General features: G+C 36.1%; 1 protein-coding gene across 1 annotated transcript; it reads right to left on the reverse strand.

Moving 5' to 3' along the window:
* Nucleotides 1-2965: 2965 nt before the first annotated feature.
* LOC116333645 (galactose-specific lectin nattectin-like) lies at nt 2966-4911 on the reverse strand. Its single transcript, XM_031756880.2, has 2 exons — nt 4835-4911; nt 2966-3405 (listed from the first exon to the last, which is right to left on the reverse strand). Exons 1-2 carry the CDS (start codon nt 4896-4898, stop codon nt 2966-2968), a joined length of 504 nt encoding a protein of 167 aa, XP_031612740.1. The 5' UTR covers nt 4899-4911.
* Between the last annotated feature and the right edge of the window lie 5817 nt (nt 4912-10728).

Raw genomic sequence — 10728 nt, forward strand, 5'->3', positions numbered from 1 at the left:
AAAAGGTCTATATAGAATTATTTCCACTTTGACCTTCAGATCAATCTATTAGGCTTCGTACGGGTGCTTGAAATCCTTGAAAATACTTGAATTTTAATATTATATTTTCAAGGTTTGATAAGTGCTTGAATTTCAGATGTGGCGCTTAAAGGTGCTTGAAACTGTAACTTTATTTCACTCACCACAAATAACTATCTGATTGAATAGTTTTCTTATCAGATGGAGAAATAAAAAGAGTTGACAACGCGGAGACTCCAGCAACACTTAAAAGTAATGAGAAACAACTTTATTACGTGACCTCGTTCCGGCTTGTGGCCTTCATCAGGGTCATTGTAATATGTGAAACAGTTTGTGTTTAAATAAAAGACAAGAAACTGAAATAATTTTTCAAATGGACCAATCACACCTTCACAAATAAACCAGCTGACCAACTGATATTTAACGACATTTAACGAGGTGGTATTGGCTATTTGGTTAATTGAAGATTAAAAGGGGGAGGGAGAAAAATTTAAAAAAATAAAAATAAAAATAAAAAATGGGGAAAAAAATTTAAAAAATGAATATCCCCACATGTCTTAACATGATACATACTCAAAATCACACAGAAAAATGCAAATACGTTAATAAAAAAACAAAAAGATAAAAATTTATATAAGTACAAGAACATTAAAAGAGGGAGACAATGCCAAAATCTAGTTAAAAACATAAAAACACAAAAGGTACATTTCACAGAAACTCATTAATAGAAAAATCCTCATTCATGCCTCTCCGGTGTAAACTCTGTAAACGACATATCTAGAATGCTTTTGATAAAATTAATATCAGCACCTCTGTGACTGGGTTCAATTTCTATAAAAAATAAAGGTGAATTCTAATGTTTTTCATTAAAATGTTTTGCAACAGGACTGGTTAAATTCTCTTACTTCTCGAACTTCTGTGTTCATGAATTCGAGCTTTAAGAGGGCTGGATGTTTCTCCTATATACATTTTATTACATGGGCAATGTTTCATTTATTTATTTATTACATTTTTAGTTCTACAAGTGTTGCTGGAGGCTCCGAGTTGTTATACTTATCCATGCACATTGGAAGCAGGTGAAGTTGTGCCAGAAATCTTTGTTGCTATCAGATAAAATGAGTATAAGAGTAAAATTTCTCCGCCCTGGCTGCCTTGAACCTCTGCATGTCTGTTTCAATTTGTGATCCCGCCCCTCCCCCGGACAGTTGGGGATGAGTGCACTAACATGCCTGGAGGTTGCTGTTTTAATGAGTGTTTGATGGAAAATTGTGAAGTTTGCGCTCTCGAGTCCTAGTAAATAATTTTCGAGGATGTGTATCTTACACATGCTAATTTTTAAAATTATCATTATTAGTTTGCTAGCTAGCAAACTTGCGGGATAAATTATTGAAATGCACTGAGTGAGATGCAGTACGGCAGCGCTATTATAGCAGTTAGTTATGGCATGGTGATTTATTGATCGTGCTGTTGTGATGGATCACTAGAGGGCTCCACTCACACCCAATGTGGAGGTAAGCACAGATGACACGGAAACTCTCAGTAACATTCAATACTTAGCAGTAGCAGTAATGTGAGTTACTTCCCTGGAGTGAAAGGTTTAAACGTTAGCCTGATACATAACTAGGCAACTTAAGGCTTAAGGCTTTCTGATAAAGGCTAAAAGCGAAGTTGTCACCAAGTAATTAGGATACTCTTTCTATTTTTGTGTATTGCTACACCTTAAGGGGTAAATAATGGTAATATGAAGGACTAATCCATATGTGCACGAAAAATACACACTTTTTGGTTTGTTTTTGTAAGTTTATCTTCGTGAAGTTTATGCAAATGCAATAAAGCAGCCTCTTTAGGTGTATTCCTCCATTTGCGTTTGGGTCCTACATAGCCATACCATGACACTTTCCAAGATTGTGTTAAACATTCTGGTTACATAGTCCACTCCCCTCTCTTCTAGACAGCTCTGTACTTGGTATGGGTATGTTATCTGGACCAGGTGCCTTTCCACTCTTCATCTTCTTCAAAGAGAAGACTAGAAACCCAACTTCAGGGTTAACTTTGGATTTTCTGTACTGAGAAGGTGTATCAGTATTTACAAGAGTATATCACCAAGCTAAACTATATTTGAAATCTGTTACATTGATTTTTTCCTTGGTGTCAGTAAACTAAACACCACTAAGGAGGTCTCTCAATCATCACACCACCACATAGAACGGACCCACATATATGGTTCTTACACACACACACTGGACAGTCTGGACTTTGTTTACACTTAATCACTTTAAGCATATTTGCACTGCACAAGACACCTACAATGTGGTTTGCACAACACTGGACATTATATTTCTCCATTTCCATTTAATACTTGTAAAATGCTGCTGTTATTGTATATATATTTATATTTCTTCATACATTCTTATATATTTCTATACTGTGTATTGTGTATTTTGCTGTACAGTTATTTTATTTTAAACTTTAATTCATATATATTTTATCTTATTCCTTCCCAGCTAAATTTACCCTTCATTCTAATTTGTGTTGTACAGTTATTTTATTTTCAACAAATTCATATATATATTTTATTTTATTCCTTCCTAGTTAAATTTACCCTTTTTAATTTTCATATTTATTTCCTATCTTATTCATAGCCCTTTCTTTTTTCCTTAGGTCACGAGCAGTTGTGTAAGCATTTCACTGCATATCGTACTGTGTATGACTGTGTATGTGACAAATAAAAATTTGAATTTGAAATTTAGAAGGGAGAAAAAACAAAAGTATAACATACCTTTTGACAATATAATGTATTTTTTTTCTTTCTTTACTTATTTATTGCTAGTTGTTGATTCCACATTTACGACAATCAAGGTCAATGGAATTTTGTGACTTTTGCACAATCACATAAAAATACAGATAACAAAAACAGTGCAGGTTAAATGTACATTTTTGTTTCGTTTTACGTTTTAGGACAGATTATTCGTGTTGCACAAACAGAAGGTAAAACTGTAGAACATGAGCAGTCATTCCACTTCTTTAAGTCGAAAGAGTTAATCTCACAACAGTGTTCAATTCCCTTCCAGTTGTCTGGCTGGTTTGGCAACCAGTAGACAAACCGAACTGCACAACCATCAGACCACATCCATCTACCTTCTTTATAAAGGTCATTGAGTCCGATCCATGTGGTTCCTTCAGTGTGGTCAAAGTTCTTAATTAAGGTTCTGACAAAGTTCTGTTCCTCCTCGCTGTAGATGGACACCAGGTTGGCTCCCTGTGACACACAGTAGAGCTCTGCATCAGCCCAGCTCATGTGTGCGGCGACATATTTGTAGCAGCGGCCATTGAAACTGTACCAGAACATGGGACAGTTTCCATGCAGTAGTTGAACTCTGTGGTCATCTGAAAAAAAAAGCACAGAAATAAAGCACCGAAATGTGCGCTGCTTTTCGTTCTGGTTACTACTGTTTATGTCAGAACCGGTGCCATAGTGGCACCGGATACCGGTACCCATCCCTAATCCTAACTGTGTCTGTGTCTTCTTGTTTTCCTAAGCTGTCATACACTTTGGATTCTAGCCAATCATTTTACCTTTGCAAGGATAGTAGGCGGGCCCAGGTACATACATTGTTTTAGAGCAGCTACAGATTAAAAATGCCCAAGGCAAAGCGGTCAAAAGTCTGGCTGTACGTCACGGCAAAAGTTGCAAACTCAGCAGCCTGCAACAAGTGCTTTAAGGTGATACTGTGATACTGTGCAAAGGAGGTAACACCTTGAATCTGACGACGAACCTGGCGACGCATAGCGTTTTTTTAAAAGCCGAGAAATGCACAGTTAGCAACATCCCCCAAGAACACGAAGAGTAGAGTCCTGGCCCCTAGCCCTGCCAGTGTAGCAGAAATGATGACGGATGATGATGGCAGCAGCAGCCGTTCTTCTCTGGGTCAGTAGCTTAATGTTGTTCGTGTGTAATTTACGTTGAGTACGCTAACCACGTTATTACATTAATGCATGTAAGGTGAACTAGCAAACACCGTCGTAGTTACATGCGGCTGTCTTCTTGTTTGATGGCAGATACTCCCTTCACCCTGGCCAAAAAGGCTAAAATGACCAAAGAAAAAGTGGAAAACAGCTAAACATGAGAGATTTTTGGACAAAGTTTGTGTTTTTTCCATTCTTTAAGCACCGGTTTGAGCACCGTTTAAGCACTGGCACTGTTTCAAAAGTACCGGTTTGGCACCGGTATCAGATAAAACCTAAATGATATCCATCCCTAGTTAGGATCGGGTGAAAAAGTAAGAGTTAAAGAGATTGTGTTTTTGCAGAAATAAAGCTGGTCAGCCGTCGTATCTCAAGGGTAACACCTGGTGACAGACTGTTTTCTTTGGTCTAGCTTTTACATCTTCATTGTTAAACCCCTGAACTATTCGCAGAGGTGTGGTTACATGTCTGTCATTTACAAATGAATATTATAAATAACTACCACTGTGAAAGTTAAAATGACTGTTACTGTGTACGCAGCTTCACTTTGTAATTAGTCTATTATCTAACTTTATTCGTACTTATTTATAGCACCAAAATGAAAAATGAAAGTCTGTCCATCAATGTGAAAGTTAAAATACACAGAGAAGAAAGTGGGGCTTATTATGGTTATTAGCAGGTCTTTATCACAACTCTATGATTTAGCAGAAGCCATCTGGTATGGGAAGAAAAAAAATCCATATTATAATCCTACACTAATACTTTTTGTATAACAGTACCTGCTGAAACAAAAAACATTAGAAACATAATAAAACAGGATGATTACCAAGCTGTAGCTTCACTTTATTGCCATCAGAAGGAGACTCAGGAGGAGCACCCAGAGCCAGACCGAACAAGAAGAGGAGCAAGATCATGTTGGAGCTTTAAGTCTCAAAGATGATGAGGAGCTGCTGAAGCTTCTTTGTACAGGATTCGAGGCTGCTTTCTTTTATAGCTGCCTGAGAGGGTGTTTTAACTGCTGGTGTGACATCACTGGCCAGATGGACCAAAATTATACACTGTGAACAACTGTAAACATAAGGCAGGAAAAAAAAATGTAACAAATTCCAAAGAGATTAACAAAGGTTGTTTGTTTTTTGATGTGTATCTTATATTTATTGTTATCAGCATGATGACTAATCAAAACGAACTGACTAAACATAAGCCAGTAAAAAGGTAAAATTTACACGTGACTGTTTTTACTGTGCAATTATATTCTATTGTGTCATAAAAGGAATCGATTACTGAAACAGATCAGACCATCTACAGGAAGAGGAAAGAAAAAACTCCTCAGCTCCTCTAGTAAACAGAGAGACAACAAACTCCCTCGAGCCCGATTTCTTTCTTTCTTTTTCTTTCTTAGAAAGAAAAGTAAATACAGTGTGAACTGCCAGCCATCTGAGATCTCTACAGACAGTGCTGTATGAGTATGGAATTATATTTATGTCATAACAAGCACGCAAGCAAAAAAATAATCTGAGAAAATAATTTCTGCTCATAATGAGAAGCATACAGCAATTCATTGGAAGGAGAGTTCAATTAACTTACATAAAAATATGAAATGTGTTTAATTTGCTGCCTGTGAAACAGCTGTACACGTCTGGCTGCAGAGCTCCACTCACTGTGGGTTCAGGAAACAATGACACAATTACAAGACCCTCTACTAGGGTATATTAAATCACATCACTACTGATGTGTGACATAAGTAGAACAAACAAGATAATGCTTTCTGTCACGCTGACAGGACTGATGTGCACTGCTCAGGTGGGATCGGGATCCTAAGCCTGAACCTTTGGCACTGAAGATGAACACAAGACCCTCCAATAACCTGGGAGTATCACTTAAAACCTGTAATGTAAAATGTAGACTTAGATGATTTTTGTTTGTTTTTTAATTTTCAGCATATGAATAATACCATGCTAATATGTAACTACTATCTATGTTACACAGATATAAAACTAGAATAGAGTATCTAACATGTTATTTGTCATACACAAATGCTTCCAATAACACTCTTTTATATCTTAATGGATGTTAAAGCATGTGACATCAACAGCATTACACTGACTTTTTCTTCTGCTGCCCTCAAGTGGACATAATGTTCATAACAGGTACTTACATTCCAGCTGTGAAATGTAAAAAAAGAAAAAGAAAAAGAAAAGGTCTCTGTTACTGTTTTGTGAAAGTTGTTAAGTCTCATTAGGCTGATTGTGCAGACAAACATGTGTGTTTGGATTCTGGCCACTCTGTCATGCACCGGTTACTTTTATCATATTTTGATAGCAGGGTGTGTTAGAGACGCTGGCTCTAATGTCCTCCAAACACTGATTTGCTGAACTGTTCTATCCTGGCCTTAAATAGTCCCAGAGCTCCTTATTTGAAAATTAAGAGTATTTTTTAAAAATTCTTCCTTTTTTTTTTTTTTTTTTTTTTAAAAATAAAAGAAACCAAAACAATAATTTAAAAAAATGAAGGAGATGCAAACTGGCTGTTGCTGTGCAACACTTTCATTTTATTGATTTAAAGAGTGATACAAATAAACAAACAAACATATGATGAAAATATTTCTCTAACAGTGTATTAAAGAGACCACAAATTCTAGTACTTTAACTTAGTACTTCAGTGCCTTGTGTGCAGCAACAACTTACTTTGGGGCTTTTAATTTCACAAGTAATCTGAAATTAAAACGATCACCTCTCCACTGCTGCCTTTATCTTTAAGGAGAACATGTGCACCTTTTGTCATCTATTTGAAGATTTTTAGTTTTTCTGGAGTGATTAAGCAACACGTGTGGTTTCCTTCTTTGTCTCTTTAAGTGAGCTTCAGTGATCTGTTGCTGCTGACAGGTGTAGTTAGAAAACCAAGCACTTTTTTTTTCCACAAAAACATGACTTGACTTGGCTGCATGTTATACAATAGTCTGTTTATACATATAACTACACAATAGAGGTACTGATCATTAAATTTCACATTTTGTTAATAACTCCTTTGGGCTTTTTTTTTTTTTTTTTTTTTTTTTTTTTTTTATCTTGAAAAGACCTCATAAAGCTTCTGTAACTAACAGTACAGTGAGCATGCAGCTTGATTATATAATCCAAATACTTCTTACCAGAACATGTTTGTTACCAAAATTATTTTACATTCTCAGTTTTCAGCTCATTAGGAAGTGTGTAAATTGATTAGTATGATTGATTAAGGCATTCATGTTAAAGTTCAGTGAATTGCTGTTTATATACAAACATAAAAGTTTACATTCTGTATCGTGATGCCCCATGCATGTCACCATAGCATGTCCGTGCTGAATTAGTAATTAATTTTAATTAATTTCTAAGCACAAACTTTGTGTTTTACACAAACAGAGGCAAAACTAGAAGAGCATGGCCAGTCATTCCACTTCTTAACTGTATGATAGTTGTTTGTAACACAGTTGTCTTCTCCATCATTGTTTGGCTTGCCTGTTTTCCAGTTAAAAAAGCGTGCCACAGAGCCATCAGACCACATCCATCTGCCCTCTCTGTGGACATCACTGAGTCCAATCCAAGTGGCTCTCTGAGCATGATCGAAGATCTCGATCAGGGTTTTGACAAAGTTCTCTTCCTCCATGTTGTGGATAGACACCAGGTTGGCTCCTTGTGACAAACAGTGGAACTCTGCATCAGACCAGCTCATTGGTGTAGCTACATACTTATAGCAGCGGCCATTGAAACTCCACCAGAACGCGGGACAGTTTCCATGCTGCAGCTTCACTGCCCGGTCATCTGAAAAAGACAGAAACAAGAAGAGGAAAAAGATCATGATTTGTTTTTTAGTAACAGAAGAAACCTGATCTGTACTGCTGAGATCCTAAAGGTGAGACTTGGTGTCAGGCTGCTTTTCCGTAAAGAGAAAGAAACATTAGAAAGAAGCTGCATATTATCTTCTCTCCAACGGCTCCCTGCTAAATTGAGAATAAAAAAATTTAAAAACTACAATGAATAAAAAAGGAAAAGAGGAGCTAGAACGTGGGACAGTTACCAAGTTGGAGCTTCACTTCATTGTCATCAGAAGGAGACTCAGAAGGAGCACCCAGAGACTGAACAGGAAGAGGAGCAAGATCATGTTGGAGCTTTAAGTCTCAAAGTGTGATGAGGAGCTGCTGCAGCTTCTTTGTACAGGATGTTCAGATTTCTGCAGAGATTTGGTCCTGCTTTTTTTTTTATAGCTCCCTGAGAGGGTGTTTTCACTGCTGGTATATATCATTGACCAAATAGACCAAACCTCTTCACTGTAAACTATAACACTAAACATGAGCCAGAAAAATACATCAAATTCCAATGAACTGAGCCAATGTTGTTTGTTTTGATGTGTAATTTATGTTTGTGGTACCATAAAGCTATATCAGCATAATGATTAATCAAACAGGGTGAATCAGACCTCTAACAGGAAGGACCAAGTAGAAACTCCTGAGCTGCTCCAGTAAACAAGGACAGATTGAACTCTCCCCTCTCAGAAGGATCCTCTCTATGTAGTCAACCCAGACAGAGATGTGTGACTCTGCTATGGCAGACAAAGTTGAAGTAAATAACACTATGAAAAAAAAAAATTAAATAATACAATTTGGACCTTTGGTTTATAGATGGATCTTTTAATACATTAAAACATTGTTTTAAATTGTTCTGTAAATATGTAAATACTGCATATTAAACATTTGTTCTGATTTAAATTTAATAAGAAATGTGAAAACAGACATTAAAATGTAAAAAATTTTAATTTAATTTTAATTTAAAAAAATTTCCAAATGTCAATGTCACTAACATTTAGTGTTTATCAAGCTTTTTATAATCTCACAATGCTTTAAATAGACATCAATGGATATTAATAAACTGATTTTTTCTTAGATTGCATATTGAATATCGCCTGATTGCCTCTGTGCAAATATGCAAAGGGAGACAGCCAGAAATACTTACTACTATTACTCTAATTACTAGAATAAAAGTAAGTAAAGTAATAATGTTTTCATGCATTCATATTGATACACACCATGCGTGATATTTATCATGATATCAAACCAGCTGTTAAATACTTGTCACTAAAGCTACATTTCATTAGAAAACTCTGAAATCATGACATTGAGCAGTTTATAAAAGTATTTTTGGTCACGTCTTATTAATATTAATCCGAATAATTTCAGTATCAAAAAACAGACCTGAGCTACAACAGAGAGGATGATTAATGTAGTTTTGTTTTTGGCAACAACAATAATATCCAGTCAGCCTCCCCCCTCCTTATTTCATGTTTTGGTTTGGTCCAGGTGCACGTGCTCCCAGCTGATGCTGAGCCTAGAACTGGACCTCAGCAGGAGAAAGAGACAGTAGGATGGGTCCGCTATAAGTAAACTGTGTTTTTCAAAAAAGAAAAGCAAAACAGGTGGAAATTAAACTCATAGTGAAGTCCATATGAAAGAAACTGCTTGTCTTTCCTAGTGTTAGTTAGCTTACTTCATTTCTAACTAAAGCCTCAGGACAGACATATTTTTTATTTATGAGATCATCGTTGAGCTTTTAGTCTTTTTTTTTTTGCAAAACCCATTCAGATGTGTTTGGGTAAAATTATCCACAACTCAAAGACAAAACTTAACTACTTACTGACACATATTGAGCTCTGGCCTTTTCCAGAGAACTTCACTCTTTGTTTGTCTGAGTATTTATTGTTTTATTATATTATAAAATCACATCATCAGCAAAATGCTAAACAGAATAGGTTACTATATCAGGAAGAGGAAATAGAAGTGTGCAATCACTCTCAGTAAACAAATCTAAAACAAACCCTGTGCACACTTTTTATTGCAGTAAACACATATAAATGAAGTGATTGTGGCCGGCCTGTTCAGAGTCAATAAAGAACGAAAGACCGTCTATGTAACTGTAAGAGTTACACACTTAATCTTTAATTTTTGTTTTTACTTTGCCACTTTATCTACAGTATGTACAAATGTTTAAATGCCCTTGTGTCTATTTTAAATAAGCCAAACTAAACAAAACCATTGCAGTAAATAGACTTTTAAACTAAAGCAGATCATTACCACTGCTGTGCCAGCTAGGCTGTCCTGCAGATATCCGACACTCATGTTGGGAGTTTGTGTGGCTTTCCATCCTAAAATGTGAAATCCAGCCTTAAAGCTTTCTTCATCAGATTCATCAGCTTTCTACAGCTCTCATCTTTACACCCACCATAAAAATTTACTTAAGCGTTTTAAAATGACATTTCTGACAATGAAAGCTGATACTTGAAAGCTCATGTCTATGTTTTTATAGTGACTCTACGTTGGCCTTCTATAACAAAAAAAGAGTGGAGAGCTCACGTTTTAAGATCTGATCTAAATGTTTCACTTTGCCAATGAAGGACCTTTATGATACAATTAAACTACAGCAAAGTCCAGATACTTAGGGTAGTATAATTTGGTGACCTGCAGAGAAGGTCTGAATTCAACAAGATATCAGCAGATGCTTTACAAACTAATTTCCTTGAGCTGGTATAAAAAGTAAATTGGTGAGTTGCACTAATCAGCATCATCACTCTAAATATAAATTCATGTCTCTTACCCTTGATGTACATCCTAACATTGACCATGAACACCACAGCCTGCAGTGGAGCAGCCCGGCACAGTTCATCACTAAAAATAACACATGTTTCTGCAGTTTATTTTTCAAGACACTTCAGAAGAAC

This window comes from Oreochromis aureus, linkage group 22 (genome assembly GCF_013358895.1).
Source record: "Oreochromis aureus strain Israel breed Guangdong linkage group 22, ZZ_aureus, whole genome shotgun sequence".
NCBI lineage: Eukaryota > Metazoa > Chordata > Actinopteri > Cichliformes > Cichlidae > Oreochromis > Oreochromis aureus.

Coding starts and splice junctions, on each gene's coding strand:
- LOC116333645 (XM_031756880.2), bottom strand. CDS start 4,898: ATGATCTTGCTCCTCTTCTTGTTCGGTCTGGCTCTGGGTGCTCCTCCT. Junction 3,406..4,834: donor TCCTGAGTCTCCTTCTGATG/GCAATAAAGTGA, acceptor TTTTTTTTTCAG/ATGACCACAGAGTTCAACTA.